At 41.3% G+C, this 18,418-nt stretch overlaps 1 protein-coding gene across 1 annotated transcript in view; it reads right to left on the bottom strand.

Moving 5' to 3' along the window:
- The window catches only part of LOC126203061 (conserved oligomeric Golgi complex subunit 5), a 141,202-nt gene that overhangs the window by 13,197 nt on the left and 109,587 nt on the right, over positions 1–18,418 (bottom strand). Inside the window, exons 10-12 of the mRNA XM_049937298.1 lie at positions 14,884–15,024; positions 11,926–12,059; positions 2,212–2,458 (exon numbers count right to left, since the gene is read on the bottom strand). Of these exons, the coding sequence (XP_049793255.1) occupies positions 2,212–2,458; positions 11,926–12,059; positions 14,884–15,024 (522 nt within the window). The remainder of the gene's footprint in view (positions 1–2,211; positions 2,459–11,925; positions 12,060–14,883; positions 15,025–18,418) is intronic.

The following is an 18,418-nucleotide window of genomic DNA, read 5'->3' as shown; positions in this document are numbered from 1 at the left end:
GAAACACAGCATGTTAGTTTCCAAATAATTGAAACCGAGATTGTGATGTGCTTTTGTAAGCCAACCATTGCTCATGTCACATGATCCCACCAGCCGATTGCAGCAGATATTCAGAGCATACAACATGTGATGTAGTCAGCCAATAGCAACATCATCACTGTTAAGTAGTGTGAACACACAAATACAAAAAGTTAATGGTTTAAATTAATATACATAGCTTTCACATTTAATATTGGTTTTGAAGATTAATACACTAAAGAAGAGAAAAGCGTTCACTTATAATATTGATCTCATTTTGCACATGTTATACTTCAACATGCATCACACAAATGCGCCAGTAAAACTTTAAATAATGTATAGTCTTCTGGACTCGAAATTCTTGTTATTGGTTGGTCCTCAAAGTGTTAAATTCAGTGGACAATTGAAACTAGCCAACAGTGTGGAACAAAAAACACTTCATTTCAAATAAATTGACTGCCTCTGCGGAAAAGATTAATAAATGTCCAATTTCTTTAGCAAATCGACACAAATAACTTCACAGCGACTACCAAAAACACAGAAATAAAATAAAATCAGAAAACTGAAACTAATAACATATTTTAACCCTCCATAATTATGTGTGCATTTTAGTTTACCTGATAGCTCCCGGTCAAAGAAAGACATTTTATTTTCATTTGATGTGAGAGCTGTAAATGTAGAGGAAACAGCAAAATCACTAAACGTAAAATGGGTCACATTGACACCACTCCCCTCTCCACTAAAACTCTGACTGCTTGGCACATGCGTGAATCTAGCAGCTTGGGCGCCAGAAATTTTTTTTTTTTGGGTAGCATCTGCCTGCTTGCTGATACTGCTAATAAAGCTAACAGCCACACTTCAAGTAGCCAGAAGTGGAAGAAAGTCCTGCACATACACGACTAACCTACATATGTGCATGAGCCAGCTGGCAACTGCTCAAATGAACCTAATGTAAACAGTTGTAACATTGCACTCATCGGAAGCAGTTTGTTATTATGAAGTATTTCACAGTCTTCATCCTAAAGCCTTTGACACACTTTGCTTTTGGCATATGCTTGTGTGTGCACTGTCTTGTCATTGTAAATGGCACATTTCCTTTGGAACTTAAGTTTTATTTATTTATTTCTCTCATTTATATTTCATTGTTGCAGTATTATTATGCAATAGAGGGGTACAAAAATTCTTTTTTAGGATATCAGTTCTTGCCAGTCAAAATCACAAATGTTTAACCGAAAAATAAAATAATGAAAAATCCCTGGAATTCTAAAAAAATCCCGGACTTCTCCCCATTTTCTACCAGATGAAAAACTTCTGGGATTTTTCCTGGATTTCCCAGGGCGTATACACCCTAGTATCCCTTGCTGGATTAGCAGTCTATCAAAGCACACACAAAATGTCCTATGAGGTTTGGAAATCAGACAAAAGATACAAAAAAACTGTAACAGTGCGAGCTCAGCAACTTAAAAAAAAAAAAAATTGCCTATGAAAAGCAAAGTTCTGGGTTTAAGTCTCAGTTTGGTACACAATTTTAATTTATTCAAAAGTTTTTACATAGCACTGACATTGTTGCAGCATTTAACATTCATTCTGAATTGGATTTATTAGTCTAATAGCACACGTAATTTAAATTGTTTCATTCAAGCTCGGAAGACATATCAAAATTTACCATAAACATAGAACAACTGATGCTAATAATAGCATTCTAATAATAATAAAACTATATTTTAAAAAATAATATTAAGTTACCCCTTTCTCAAATTATCGTTTCATCCACAATTCTTCTATCAAATAGTAGCATTTCGCTAACAGAAACTTTCTTACTTTTAGAATCTGTGGTTTCATTTTAAATATGTTTTGCCCTTTAATTTATTATACATTGTTATCCCAGTATATTGTGGAGTTTCTGTATACAATTTTATCTGTGTGTGGGTAGCACAAAATTCTTTTTATATCTCATGTTGTATTTGTGGTTGATATAATAAAGTAATTCTTCTCTCACCCATAGCAGGATTACAGTATTGTAAGTGTGTATGGATTGAACAGCTTTATCCCTTTACTTTTGTGGTAAGCTATGTGCTTAAAAATTTATACATAACACTTGTATTTAAAGTTGTAACAAACAGTAAACGAAATTCATTCAAACATAATACAGCTAACTAAACAAAAAGTAACATGCATATCAATGATACTTACATGGAGAAGTCCTCATTGTGCACGGTCAGTAAAATAGCCTCTATAGCATCTGTTATTGACTCAAACAGAGGTGAAAGAATTGACTGTGCCAGCGTGTCAGCATGTCCAACTGCTTCTGCAACAGCAGCTGCAGAGTCTGATGGTAAGCTTGCGCGCATGTTTGTGGTAACACGTAGCACTTGACTCGAGAGGCACGACAACAAGTTCACTATCTTTACATTTGTCTGCTGTCCCGGTGTGCATGGTCCTATTATGTACAAGAAAAAGTGTGTGTTGAAATATGAAAACAACTAGAGGTATAGTTTTACAGACTATCCATACTACAATCCAATAATATTAGTATCTCTTGATACACTTAAAACAGATTACACGTGTTGCTGGTCGAAATTATGTACTGACACATGCCACTCACCGACGATAGCAACTAAAGCAGTTTATGCAGTACAATTTCATATCATTCACCGAGAGGAAGGGTTGACTCATTTGACACAACAGCACGAACAGGATACTGTCACTTAAAGCAAGCACTGTTTTACGAAGTCAAAATTGACAGTCCCTCTTTACTTGGTGTTAATATAGCACGAGGATGTACCACAAAGCATTGATACTACAGCAAGACTGATTTGAGGAGTCAACAATTTACAGTATATGCAGTATCAATTCACTTATATCTTTTCATTCACCAAAAGGAGGGATTCCCAAAACGTCATTAATTCTTAGTTTACCCTTTCTTACTGTCATAATTATTTTCTTTTTCAAGGAGGGAGTGATCTCTATGACCAAGCACAGAAATTCTTCAAGTGGAATATTAGTTCTGTTGATCGTGTGTTGCATCACTGCTCGGCAGAAAAATTTAATGTTTGCGAATGACTACTCATACCATAGATGTTCTAACAGTGTGTGTGTGTGTGTGTGTGTGTCAGAGAGAGAGAGAGAGAGAGAGAGAGAGAGAGAGAGAGAGAGAGAGAGAGAGTATGTGTGTGTGTTCCTCTTGCTAACAAAGGCCTCAATGGCCGAAAGCTAGAAAGCTATAATTGCGTGAATCTTTTTGTTGTGCCTATCGTGACTCAACATCTCCGCTATATGGTGAGTAGCAACTTTCCTTCTCTAATATTGTTACATAGATGTGTGGTGTCACCGCTAGACACCACACTTGCTAGGTGGTAACTTAAATCGGCCGCGGTCCTGTAGTACATGTCGGACCCGCGTGTCGCCACTGTGTAATCGCAATCCTAGCGCCACCACATGGCAGGTCACAAGACACGGACTAGACCTCACCCCAGTTGTACGGACGACATAGCTTGCGACCAGACGTACGAAGCCTTCCTCTCATTTGCCGAGAGACAGATAGAATAGCCTTCAGCTTACTCTATAGCTACGACCTAGCAAGGCGCCATTTGTATCAGTGCTTATAGCTTACTAATATTCAAGAGAGATGTATTCCAACAAGAGAATTAAAGATAAGTATTAAAAACGCTACGTACTTTTCTTCTTATTCATTAATAAGTCTCATGTTCCAGAACTTCAAGCCCGTCTGCGTTAGTTTAGCGTGCACATAGCCACTTCATTGTGTCTAGACTGTAGGAACTAGACACAACATTATTTGGCGACGAGGAAATGAGTTTGTATTAATTCGTTTGTGTCATGGCTTCGCCACAATCTCCAGATGTACTGTCCGAATTTTTTCGCTTGCAGAATCAGCAGACGCAGGCGTTATTGGAAGCCCTTGGACAGCTCGTCCAGGGTCAACGTGCGCTGCAAACCGATGCGGCAGCCGCCGCTTCTTCGCTACCGCTGCCACAAAACGCTGTTGCACCTCCGTTTCGTAGCTTTGACGCAGCTCAAGAGTCGTGGACTGAGTGGTCCCGACAATTTGCCTTCCATCTAGCAGCCTACAGAATTCAAGGTAAAGAGCGGCAGCCGTTTTTGCTTTCTTGTGTCGGTGTGTCTACCTACCGTGTGATAGTGAAATTGTTTCCCCGACGCGACGTAGCAACTCTGTCCTACGAAGAAATTTTGTCTGCTTTAGATGCCTATTTCAAAGAAACAGTAAATGTAGTTGCAAAACGGTATACGTTCTTTCGTACAAAACGTACGGCCGGTCAGACTAATAGGGAGTGGGTTGCAACTTTGCAAGGACTTACTAGGGAGTGTGCATTTGAATGTGACTGTGGACTTCCTTATTCAGATACTATGGTGCGTGATGCAATAGCACAGAATGTGTCTGATGTTCGCATACGGGAACAGATTTTGAAACTAGTTAATCCCTCCCTTCAACAAGTGATAGACATACTGGATAGGCAAGACACACTTGACTTTGCTCAGGCATCTTTTGAAACTTCGCCAGCAGTGTGTCACATTAACCGGCCCGCCGGGCCCGCTGCACGGGACGCTACGCGGCCCTCGCGCCTGTCGCAGCAGCGGCAGCCTACCTTGCAAACACGTGTGCCGCGTAAGCAAGCAAATGCAGTGAAATCATTTTACGTTCTTCGTTCTTCTACTGCAGTGAACTTGTTTGGTTTAGATTTGTTTCAATTATTTAATTTGTCTATAGTAAATCAGGTCCTATCAGTGAATCAGACTGTGCCTTTCGCCAGTGTTTCTAGTCTTTGTGAAGAATTTGCAGACATTTTTGCACCGGGCCTTGGTTGCGCTAAGAACTATGCTGCACATTTGGAACTGAAAGACAACGCGCAACCGAAATTTTTCAGAGCGCGAAATGTTCCCCACGCATTGCGTGATGAGGTCGCAAGAACATTGCACGATTTAGAATCTCAAGGTGTAATTGAACGTGTGCAGGCTTCTCTCTGGGCCTCACCCTTAGTAATTTTGCCGAAACCTTCCGGAAAATTGAGACTTTGTGTGGACTTCAAGGCAACTGTGAATCCACAACTTGTGACTGCAACTTTTCCTTTGCCCCGCCCGGAAGATCTTTTTGACAAACTGTGCCCGGGCAAATACTTTTCCAAATTGGACCTCGCAGATGCGTACTTGCAAATACCTGTGGACGAAGAATCCCAGTGCGTCTTGGTGGTCAACGCGCATCTTGGCTTGTATCGCTTCAAAAGACTGCCATTCGGGTGTGCATCCGCCCCTGCATTGTTTCAGCAATATTTACAAACTATTTGTGCGTCGGTCCCTACTGCTGCGAACTATCTGGACGATATTGTGATCTCAGGAAAGACAGAAGCCGAACATTTGCAAAATCTCCGAACATTATTTCAGGTCTTGCGTCAGAATGGTCTTCGCTTGAGGAAGGACAAATGTGTGTTTTTTGCTCGGGACTTACCCTACCTGGGGCATGTCATCAATGCCCAAGGTATACATCCGAGTCCAGAGCACCTCCGTGCCATACAGGACTTACCTGCTCCGCAGAACTTAAAACAGCTACAGAGTGTGCTGGGTAAAATTAATTATTATGCAAAGTTTGTGTGCAATGCTTCTTCCATTTCAGCTCCGCTTCATCGCTTACGCCGTAAAGGTGTTCCGTTCGTCTGGACGACGGAATGCGAACGCGCCTTTCGCCAGTTGAAATCGGCGTTACTTTCAAATACTTGCCTTACGCCATTCGATCCCCAGAAACCCCTTTTGTTGATGGTAGATGCATCGGATTTCGGGATCGGTGCTGTGCTTGCGCACAAAGATGGCTCGCATGATCGCCCTATTGCCTTTGCGTCAAAATTGCTCTCATCTGCGCAACGAAATTATTCACAAATAGAGAAAGAAGCTTTAGCTCTCGTGTTTGGTGTTACCAAGTTCCATGACTTCTTGTATGGTCGTCACTTTACCATCCTCACAGACCACAAACCGTTGACATCGCTTTTTCATCCGAACAAGCCTGTACCTCCACGTACAGCGCAGAAATTCATTCGCTGGTCACTTTTTCTCTCGCAGTACCGCTACGATATCTTGTATCGGTCCACTGCTAAGCACGGAAACGCTGATGCGTTGTCCCGTTTGCCTGTTGCTGAGGATAAAGCATTCGATTCTTCCGAACTTGCTTGCATGTTCATTGATTCGGAAACCGATGACGTGGTCGCCTCGTTTCCGATTGATTTTCGTCATGTCGCTACCGCCACAGCTGCTGACCCTGTCCTTGCTACTGTTTTGCGTTTTGTTGCTACGCAATGGCCCTTGTCAAAGTCACGGATCGAGGATCCTTTGGTTCGTCGTTTTTTTGCTCACAAGGAGAGACTTTTTGTCCGACGTGGTGTTTTGTTGTTGCGTTCCGATAATGATCAATCCCGAGTCATAGTACCACGTTCGTTACAGTCCTCTGTCTTAAAGCTTCTTCACCAAGGACATTGGGGTATCGTGCGAACGAAACAACTTGCTCGTCAGCACTGTACTTGGTTCGGAATCGATGCTGCGATTACGAATATGTGCTCCTCTTGCGTGGCGTGTGCCGAACAACAATCCGCACCGCCGCGGAAATTCTTTGCATGGCCGAAAGCCACTTCCCCTTGGCAACGCTTGCACATCGATTTTGCTGGTCCATTCTGGAATGCTCGATGGTTGGTTGTGGTCGATGCTTTCAGTAATTTTCCTTTTGTTGTCCGGATGTCTTCCACGACGTCTTCTGCCACAATCCAAACCTTGTCTACTATCTTTTGCATTGAGGGTCTTCCGCAGACTATTGTTTCCGACAATGGCCCACAATTCATGTCCGCAGAATTTCAGTCATTCTGCAAGGCCAATGGTATTCAACATCTGACATCCACGCCGTTTTCGCCTCAGTCAAACGGTGCCGCTGAACGATTGGTCCGGACTTTCAAGTCACAGATGTTGAAGTTGAAAGAGTCGCATTCTCGGGAGGACGCTTTGTTGCTCTTTTTGTCTTCGTATCGCTCTCAGCCCCGCGATGGTCGCTCGCCGGCTGAATTGCTCCATGGTCGTCCTCATCGCACCCTGATGTCTTTGCTGCATCCGCCACATCAGGTTCCTGTGCAGCGGCAGACTCCTGCTTTTGCTCCTGGCGACGTTGTCTATTATCGCAACTATCGCGGTTCACAGCGTTGGCTCGCAGGGCGCATTCTTCGCTGCCTCGGTCGCGCGATGTATTTGGTTTTGGGGGCCTCTGGTGAGGTGCGACGGCATCTCAATCAGCTGCGCCTCTGTCGTCGCCTGGGTTCTGCCGCTCCCCGTCTGCTTTCAGCGACGGTGCCGTCAGGTCAGCACCCTGGGGACCCATCTACTGGCTCGCCTCATCCCCAGGTGTTACCGACGCTGCCTTCCATTTTGCCCCATGGCGTCGCGCAGCCGCCGCCGCAGCCGCCGCAGCCGCCGCCGGCGCCGCCCGCAGTGGAAGTTTCGCTGCAGCCGCCACGCGCCTCCCTGGGTCACGCGCCGCCGATCGCTTCCCGTGACCAGCTGTCCTCCGCCATGGACCTCTTGCCCGCTCCGGACCAGATGTCGTCATCGCGCGTCGGATTCCCCGACGCAATGGAGGTCAACCCTTCGGCCCCTCTTGTCTCATTACATGCGCATACACCTCATGTTGACGTGCACCCTGGACTAGGTTTGCAGGCGTTTCCTAGCTCCCCTCGGACCGAATGGCCGGGTGCGGGTGGCACAGCCTCGGCTGTTGTTGGGCTCCCCACCTCATCGCATACGTCAACATGGGGTCCTCCCCACTGCGGGCGGAAGCCTTATCTCACGAGCGTTCGCCGATTTGCGGGGGAGGAATGTGGTGTCACCGCTAGACACCACACTTGCTAGGTGGTAACTTAAATCGGCCGCGGCCCTGTAGTACATGTCGGACCTGCGTGTCGCCACTGTGTAATCGCAATCCTAGCGCCACCACATGGCAGGTCACAAGACACGGACTAGACCTCGCCCCAGTTGTACGGACGACATAGCTTGCGACCAGACGTACGAAGCCTTCCTCTCATTTGCCGAGAGACAGATAGAATAGCCTTCAGCTTACTCTATAGCTACGACCTAGCAAGGCGCCATTTGTATCAGTGCTTATAGCTTACTAATATTCAAGAGAGATGTATTCCAACAAGAGAATTAAAGATAAGTATTAAAAACGCTACGTACTTTTCTTCTTATTCATTAATAAGTCTCATGTTCCAGAACTTCAAGCCCGTCTGCGTTAGTTTAGCGTGCACATAGCCACTTCATTGTGTCTAGACTGTAGGAACTAGACACAACAAGATGTTTTAAAACATTTATTATTATTTCTCAAGTTGCTGGGTCATCACAATAACAGACAGTTTTTAGAGACAAAAACACACTTGCATTGTCTGCAACAATGACAATCAGATATTGCCCGATGATAGCCTTATACATTGACAACTCATTTTCATTTTCATGAAATAAATAAATATTGAAAAACCCTCAATTTGTATTTTCATGGTAAATATAACCATAAAACTTTTAATTGCTTATTTAAATTAAATTACTTATGTATCAAACTTAAATTCAGATTCAACATTCTGTAGGAAATGGGATATCTACATCATCATCATCATCATCATCATCAGCTGTCCTTATAAGTCTCACAAAATAAATTTCCTAGCTATCTCACACATAACCATAGTGTAAACCCTTTCTTCTTACTATTTTAGGGTTATCAGACATACGGAAACTCCTGGATATGCCCTACATTTTAGCCATCTGGGAGAGGACATTTTGAAAAGTGTCAAATGTCCTACATTTTCAGACACAAGTAGTGATCATCAGAAAACTATTTGGCAACTGGGAAAATAGAAATGAATAATTGGCTTTAGCAGCAGTTTTTGCAGCAGCGTAGGTCTAAACTTGGGAAATTGTCCTACAATGATAAATGGGTTAGATATTTTGGCAGTGACAAGTATGAGGACTGCCATTCTGAACTGCTGAAACTAGTTCAGTATTTTTTTGATATTCCTGTGCACAACACTAATGTTGAGAGAGTATTTTCACTAATAAGAACACAGTGGGCAGTTTATCTATTGATTCTGTGGAAGGTATTGTTTTTGTGAAATATAATTTTAAAAACTACTTCAGTTGTGGAATTTCTTGATTATATTTCAAACAGACTACATGTTTTGAGCATGATTTGTTCTTCAGAGAAGTATTACTGACTATAATTATCAGAATTTTAAGAAAATGTAAATGTACATGCCTGAGGATATACATATAATAGCATTTAAATTATAACTTTACACTATTTTTGCATTAACTGATAATGTCCTACATTTTTGTCAAACGCCCTACACTTTTACCACTGTCTCCCACATTTCCATTAAATAATCTGGTAACTCTATACTACTGGTAAAAGTTCAGTGTTACTGAAACTTCTATTCTTTGAGTTTGATACAATAGATAAGTGCTTCAAATGCACCAGCTTGAACAGGAAACTGTTTTAAACTTTTTTCCTTCCTTTTACAGTGTCCTGTCCCACATCTATCACTGTTAAGAATTATTCTATCACCTATACTTGTGCTACACACAGTTTAGTGTTTTTCACAGAATGGGAGTACTGTGGAAACTTGTTTAATTTTCTTTTACATATTAATCAAATTATTATTATGATTTCCCAGCACATAGTAATACTAACACCACAACAGCATTTGCAAGAATTAACTACTACAAGCTGGTAACCCACATGTGGACTCATGTGATGTGAGAATCTGAGCTTTAGGTAACCTAACTACACACTTTCTAGCTGTAGCCTCAAAGGGAATGCTGTTTTCTATCACTTGTTGAGAACAAGGGATTATCAGCTAAAAGTAAGGATATCTGTGCAGGTACATCATTCAGGTCTTTGTAAGAATGTCGAGTTGGATTAAATAATGAGAAACTAAAACCTTTTCTCATGGAAGTAAAAATGTGTAAAGAGCTAATGAATATTTCAATGCATAATGCATTTATTGTCTATGAGTTTCCTGAGATAACAAAGAAATGATCAACTGTAAATTTCTTGTAACATGACTGCTGAAAACTCAAAGAGAGAAACTGTAATCAAGGAATCTGTTTCCAAGTTTACCACATTGATAGTTGAATTTACATAATCATGTTCTGAATGTAAGAAAATTCTATTGTTAGTTATTCCTGATCAGTTCATTAATTTTAAACAAATGATTTCTGTACTACAGTAGCTTAAATAAAACATTGTATCCCTTACCAAACAGCTTTGCAAATTACCAACAGTAGACTAGCTGCAAGCATGGAAACCACTGACTAAGGATTATCAACATCACATATACCGTTCATTTGCAGATAGCAAATTTTCAGCAGCCATAGCCCAGACCTTTGCAATAGCCATAGTCAAGATATATACTTTTCAATGAAATTAGAATTATATTAATACCTTCAGCTGCTAACGGGTGTTGATATATATCAACAGGGACAGGTGAAAATGTGTGCCCGACCGGGACTCGAACCCGGGATCTCCTGCTAACATGGCAGATGTTCTATCCATCTGAGCCACCGAGGGCACAGAGGATAGCACAACTGCTGGGACTATCTCGTGCTTGCCTCCCGCGAGACCCACATTCTCACCTTGTATGTCCACACATTACATTCGTAGTGTCCCACCCCAACACACTCATTATTCGTGGAAGACATCCCTATCAAGTCCTATAAGAGTTCGGGGAATATGTGTGCATCCGCACAGAAGGAGGTCATGGCCAGTGTTGCCAGAACTATATACTTATGGACATGGACATACAAGGTGAGAATGTGGGTCTCGTGGGAGGCGTGTGTGAGATAGTCCCTGCAGCTGTGCTATCTGTGCCCTCGGTGGCTCAGATGGATAGAGCGTCTGCCATGTAAACAGGAGATCCCGGGTTCGAGTTCCGGTTGGGGCACACATTTTCACCTGTCCCTATTGATATATATCAACACCTGTTAGTAGATGAAGGTATTAATATAATTCTAATTTCATTCTAGATGGCCACAGGTCATCAATGGTGTCTGTTCTTTCAGACATGTCCGAAAGAACAGACACCATATCCATATAAGTATATAGTTCTGGCAACAACGGCCATGACCTTCTTCTTCTGTGCGGATGCACACACATTCCCCGAACTCTTACAGGACTTGGTAAGAATGTCTTCCACGAGTAATGAGTGTGTTGGGGTGGGACACTATAAATGTAGTGTGTAGACATACAAGGTGAGAATGTGGGTCTCATGGGAGGCGTGTGCGAGACAGTCCCTGCAGTTGCGCTATCCTCTGTGCCCTCGGTGGCTCAGATGGATAGAGCGTCTGCCATGTAAACAGGAGATCCTGGGTTTGAGTCCTGGTTGGGCACACATTTTCACCTATCCCCGTTGATACATATCAACGCCCGTTAGCAGCTGAAGCTGTTAATATGATTATAATTTCGTTCTAGATGGCTGCAGGTCATCAATGGTGTCTCTTCTTTTGGACATGTCCAAAAGAACAGACACCATATCCATATAAGTATACACTTTTAATGTCTGTTAACAAACCCCTAGCAGAAATGTACTCAAGATGTAATAATTGAAAGAAAAGAGATAAATCACAGAAAAATATCAATATCAAGGTTTAAGAAAGCATTTGTCCAACTCAACATATAATACTTAAGTGTGATGAAACAAAGTACAAATCAGATCTTGTGTGCTTCAAAAATAACAGCAATTATTACCTGAAGTGTAAAGTAACAGATAATGGAGCAACAAATTTATTTCAAACTTTATTTGTTCTATTCCACGCATCCCTTTTGTCAGTTTGAAAGTTTTTTTGGGTATTTATACTTACCTATGACTTGAGTAGCTTCACCATCAGTTACTGTCAGTTGTTCACACTTGAGGCAGAAAAGGCGCACTGCCTTTCCGATATTACGAGCCACTGTACGGCTAAGGGTCTCATCCACCAATGACACACTCAATTCACTGGAGATGAACATGAAATGAAAACTTTGAGGATAAAACCTGATACAATTAATATAAAACTGTGATACTGTCACTAAGACATTCATTGATCGGAAGAAGTTATTTTCAGAATTATTAATTTGCATCTGTATCTCCTTTTGATAACAAAGTTAACCTGAGTCAAGATATTATTATTTTACAATATATCAAAATTTTTTATTGACCCAGCATAATAACTGTGACTTTTGGTAGGTCAGAGGATTAGTGCCACATGTGGATATGGCACAGGAGATCAGTTTAGCGACTAGGCTGGGGAGGGGAGGGCGGGGGCGGGGGCAGGTAATGTCAGTCTGTGAAAGCTTTAGCAAGAACTTCAGCATAATGGACAAGGGATTGCTCGTCACTGCAGATGTGCTGTCTGCTATTGGTCAGACTACATAGGAAACAAATCACTTTTTTCACAGTCCTAGAACAACTACCACCCCCCATTACCTCTTGGATTAATAAGCATCTCTGTTGATGCCACCTGTTTACACACCAACATCACCCACACTAATCGTGTTACCACTGTCAAACACTAACTCTCTCAATGTCCTTTCAACTCTAAACCCACCACCCACTCCTTATACATCTAACAACTTCCCCACACAAGACTACTGCTTCTTTCAGTGGAAGATATACGAACAAATATGTGGCGCCTGCACGGAACCCATCTATGCCAACCTGTTTCATGGGCCATACAGAGAAAACCTTCGAAATCATCCAAAATCTCAAACCACTTGTGTGGTCCAGGATTATTAAAGGCATCTTCATGACCTGGACTCAGGGCCACAACAGCATATTCTCATTCCTCCACAGTCTCAACATATTCTCCCCAATCTGCTTTTTCTTGTCTTCCTTACTTCAGTGTGGCAACTTACTGGATGTTGACCTCCATCCCTTCAATGTCCCATACATCTCTTCCCATAAACAGTATCTGCACTTCAGTAACTCACATCTATTCCACACTAAAATGTCTGTCTCATTTTCTGGGCCATCTGTGGCAGCTACGAGCAATCCCTTGTCCAGAATGGTGAAGGTTTTATTAAGGGCTTCACAGACCCTGTAGTAGCCACCAGCCCCCCCCCCCTCCCTCCAAAAAAAAAAAAAAAATTTCCTATTCCACAAACAGATATCACAATACATATCCAAACATGTGAGAAGCACCCTACTTAAATTGTTCCCCACAAAGTGGTATTCCACTAACCACCCTATCCATGAAACATCCTTGTGCATCCCTATGTCACACCTACTCCCTATCCCTTTCCACACGTGGATCATACTCCTGCGGAAAACCCAGGTACAAGACTTTTCCTACGCACTCAACCAGCACTTCCTATTCTAGTCCCATCACAGGCATATACTGTTCAACCAGCAGCAGGGTCACTTGTGAAAACAGTCACATCTTATACCAACTCTGTTGTAACTTCTGCACAGCATTTTAAGTGAGCATGACTATCAACCAGCTGTTCGCCTAAGTGAAAGGCCACAGCCATACTGTGACCAAGAGCAGAGTTGTCCTGTCACCATCCAGTGGCACATAATGCTGCTAAGCACATATGCTTGGCCCAAGTGGCTGCTCCACAACTTATGCCATGTTGATCTTTTGTCCCCAACACCTATGTCTCTGAATTATGTAGATGGGATCTGACCATGGCCCTAACTACTTTGCTCCTGCTCCCTCTTCTTCTGGTCTTTCTCTCTTCCAACCCACTCCTCCACATTACTGTGTGCTATGCACAACTCTCTCTTCCTGTGGCCAAAACTAGCTCATCAGTAACACATTCCTATCCTGTGCACCAAGTGACTCTCCCTATCAGATGTGAAAAACCCTCCCTCCTGCTCCCTGCCACCTTCCTCCCCTTGCCTTCTACAGCTGACACAATCCCTTAGCCTAGTCAAGCTGCTATCCTGGGACAAAGTAGTCATGCAGGTGTATGTGCATTTTGTTAGCTAAGAAGGAGGATTTGTCCTCTTACTGTTTTTGTGTCCATTGCTGACACAACTATATGGAAAGTTGTTACTTTTACTACTTTCACTTACTAACATATGAAACACACATGAGGATATTACAAAAATACTCTAAAATTTCACGACATAAACAGGGGGCTTCTCCCAAACTTCAAAAACTGGAATCCCTTCCATGTGATATATTTTACAGTGATTTGAAGAACATAACTATGCCCGCACAGAATGCTTTTGGAATACAGATTGCAGTTATTCTTCAGCACGTTTTGTCTTGCTGCCCACTTTTGAAAAGTTTACATCAACAATTACTGTTTACACATAAAGCTCACTGTATACCATCCCTCCTTATCAACAGTGTGCAAAATCTTTTTCCTACTATTTCATATTCACCTTTACATCACAGTTTTTCATGCTCCCTCCTTTCCTTAGTGCTTTTATTTCTCTTTTATTGTTTTTCTTGTTGCTTGTTCTCTCTTCCATAAGCTTCCCTACTTCAGCACTGCAGAAAATTTTCAGTATTCCAATCTTACTTTTGACCACTGTTCACTAACGTGTCTTTTGATCCTTCTTTAGCATTTAAAATATGACTGCAACAAAGCAACTTAGCACTTTCACACTGTATTGTCATCTCATCCTCCCTTCCCAGTTCCGAGTAGTTCTCAATCTAGCCTAGTTCCCCCCCCCCCCCCTTCAAATGGGTTACTTAATGAATAATTAGTATTACAGAAATGAAATTAATGTTGTTAATATTATACCGATTCTTTTGTTTTTAATACATAAATGAGAACATGTCGCACACACTATTCTGTACTGAAATATAAATGTTGTAGAAATATACCTTGTGATTGTTCTGATGAGAGAATCAACTTCTTCAGGAGGTGGAACAGCATCACCAGAAAACATAAGATTTACAGGATCAAGAAGACGAGACACTGATCTTGATAAGTATGCATTTTCAAATGATACTACTACCATGCGACTGCAAAAAAGGAACAAAAGGTCATCCTTAAAAAGTTTTTTGAGAATGCCAGAAAGCCACATACATAAATTCATTAACATATTTTTGTTTCCATAATATGAGGAGAATATACAGAGGAGCGGGAAATAGCTAAACATACATAACAATAGTTAACTGAAAAGAAAATGATGAAAGTTGACACACTGCACATATCATCTGAGTATAAAGTAAGCAAAAAGCTTCAAAATGCTAGCCTTATTTTGTGAGATAAAATGATAAGAAAAAACAATAACCATAGAAACACCAGCGCCACAAATTAATAGCAATTCTCCTTTTACTAATATACCCCATTTTCTTCAACTCTAAGCAGAGTGGATATAATAATAATAATTATTATTATAATTATTTTAAGGGTGAAAAGCAAACAAACCAGTTAATAGCTTAATGTGCCTAAAATTGATTTGTAATAAAAAAAAAAATATTAGTGGAACAATCTGTTTGTCTTTCACCTCTAAATTTGAAACTGTACTGGGGAGCGACAGAAGAACCCATTAATATAAATAGTAATAACAACAATAATATTGTAGGTGACTTCTTGTCTTATCTTTACATGATATCGCTACAACTTCTCTAGTTGTCTTCATCAGGTACTGAGCACAGATTTTGTTTGTTTTGTTTTCTTTTAGGGCGCAAAATCAACTAGGGTCATATGCGCCCATGTCAAAACTATACAACATGAAGACAGAGAAGTGTTAAAAAACGACTACATGTCAATCCAAATCCACATAAGAGAAGACAGCTAAAAAAGGGACATGGAGAAAGGTCTATAAATATACCATAGAGAAACAGAGGTCCAGAACTAAAAGTTACATATTGCTACAATGGATAAAAAAGTAAAACCCAGTCAACAGCCCGCACATCATTCGCTGAAACGGCTGATAACTCAGACGACAAACACAAATGAGAATGTAACTGGTTGAAAAAAGGGCATTCCATCAGGAAATGGCAGAACATTGAAGGTTGAGCGCTATGAGCACAAAGTGGTGGGGGAGTGTCACTTAACAAATGGTGATGGCTAAAAAGGCAGTGCCCAAACACCGCAACCTAGTTAAAATGACCTCCTCTTGGCTGGAGGGCAGAGAGGAGGTCGTCCAAGCCGCCAGGAGAGGTTTAATAGCCTGGAGCTTATTCCCATGGAGGACCGGGGCCGATGCCAAAGTGACACCACCTCCTGACAGACGGCAACACAGAGATCATCAGAGGAAAGATAAGAACTAGTGGGCTGAGGTACGAGGACTGCAGCCTTGGCAGCCTTGGCAGCAGCCTCTGACATGACCGGGAACCCACATAAATATCATGGTGGCTCCATCAAGAGTGAGCAAGTGACAATTTTCCTGGACCAATTGCACTATGGGAAGGGCTGTGTACAGCGCACAGAGGCTACAAAGGGTGCTGAGAGAGTCTGAGCAGAGAAAATAATTGAAAAGTCTGTGTCACCGGACATACTCCGTGGCCTGATACAGGGTGAAGAACTCTGCTGTAAATACTGAGCAGTGTTCTAGAAGCCTATACCAAAAAAACATCAGTACCAATGACGAAGGCATACCTGACACCACAGTCAGTCCGAGAGCCATCAGTGTACACAAAGGTACTATCACGAAGTGCCATGCGAAGGTTGTGAAACTGAAGACGATAAAGCAAGGCTGGAGTAGTGTCCTTAGGAAGTGAATGAAGGTCAAGGTGAACATGGGATGCTGCACAAAGCCAAGGTGGTGAAGGGTTCACACCCGCCGGGAAAGTTGCAGATAGCATGAAGTTAAGCTGCGAGAGCTAGAACCGAAAGCGAACTCCAGGAGGTAACAGAGAAGAGGGACACACCCCATACTGCCAGATTTTGTTGACTACTGTTTGCACAACATCCGAACTGTGAATGGTAAATACTGCATTACCTGCAGGAATTGTTTCCTGGTTTTGTTGATCAAGAAATCAGTAACAGAAATTAGAATCAACATAAGGGCTACATCAAAATGTAAAAAAAATTATACAGAAGGAATATGTCATAAGACAACAACTTTTACTGAAAGACTTCTTAACAGGCACAAATATATGGGGAAAGAGAAAGAGTACTGAGGTATTTTCTGTTGTGATTTAAGCAAACTCATCTGCCAGTGCCCACATTTTACTTAAGTTACAACCTATTTCCCTGTTAATTGAATTATTTGTTGCTCTGATTTCGATTGCCTTCTTTATTATACTGTCCGAAAAACTTGTCACCTGCACCACAATGCTGGAGTCTGCACACTTATCTACTTGGCTCCTTTATTTGTGTCTAGCGACCCCGTTCTTTACTTCTTTGTGTTTAACAGTTCCTACAATTTGTCCAACAAGTGGCATGCTCCATTTGCATGTTAAATAGTATACACCCTGTTTTCAGAGCCCTAAATTATCTTTAATGCAACACGGTACACATTTTAATTTTGTTGGGGGAATTGATACACACTGGAAACAATATTTTCAAAATATTCTGCCAAACTTTACAGAAATGATGAACACTAATGTTGATTTCCCTTCTCAGGCAGTGTTAAATTGTGTTGTAGAGCATTCTCGCCCTCTTGTTATGACAGGGTGTATATGTGGACAAGGAAAAAAAACTCCCAGATTTTTCCTGGATAAAAAAACACTTTTTCCTGGGTGAAAATACACATTTTCCTGGGTGAAAATACACATTTTCCTGGGTGAAAATACAAATCTTCCTGAGTGAAAATGTCCCACAGACTGTAAAACTTTTTTTATCAATTCCTTGAGTGGTAAGGGTTTTATACACCATTTCCCACCACTTTAGAAAATGAAACCCAGCAAAAAAATAATGCATTTTGGAAAGATCTTGGATGTGCAGCAACATGTATGTTGCATATTTTTGTATTACAGAAGTATAAATACATATTCCACCAAACACAGCACGTTAATTTCTGAAGCACTGAAATCCAGATTTTGATGTGCTCGTCAGCCAATCACAGCTTACGTCACATTATCTCGCCAGCAAATGAAAGGTATTCAGAACATAGGATACCTGATGTAGTCAGCCAATAGCTATATCACTGTTAAAACAGAAAAGTTTATGGTTTAAATTAATATATGTGTAGTGTAGCTACAAGAAAAGCTAAGCCTTTTTATTTATTTATCTTTTTTTTATGGCGAGTGTTATCCTTTAAGATATATCAAACATGAATGTGCCAGTGAAATTTTAAATGCTGGCATAAATTTTTTGTCTTCTGGTCCCAAAATTCTTCTAAGTGGCTGGTCCTCAAAGTCTTAAGTTTTGAATGAGAGTCAATCACTCTGTGATTTAAGAAATTCATTGCACATTTTCACACATAACATAATTCATCTTGTATAAAAGTAAATTTACTTTGAA

This window comes from Schistocerca nitens, chromosome 9 (genome assembly GCF_023898315.1).
Source record: "Schistocerca nitens isolate TAMUIC-IGC-003100 chromosome 9, iqSchNite1.1, whole genome shotgun sequence".
Taxonomy (NCBI): domain Eukaryota; kingdom Metazoa; phylum Arthropoda; class Insecta; order Orthoptera; family Acrididae; genus Schistocerca; species Schistocerca nitens.
The sequence above is the reverse complement of the archived record's forward strand: the minus strand, read 5'-3'. Positions and strand labels throughout refer to the sequence as shown.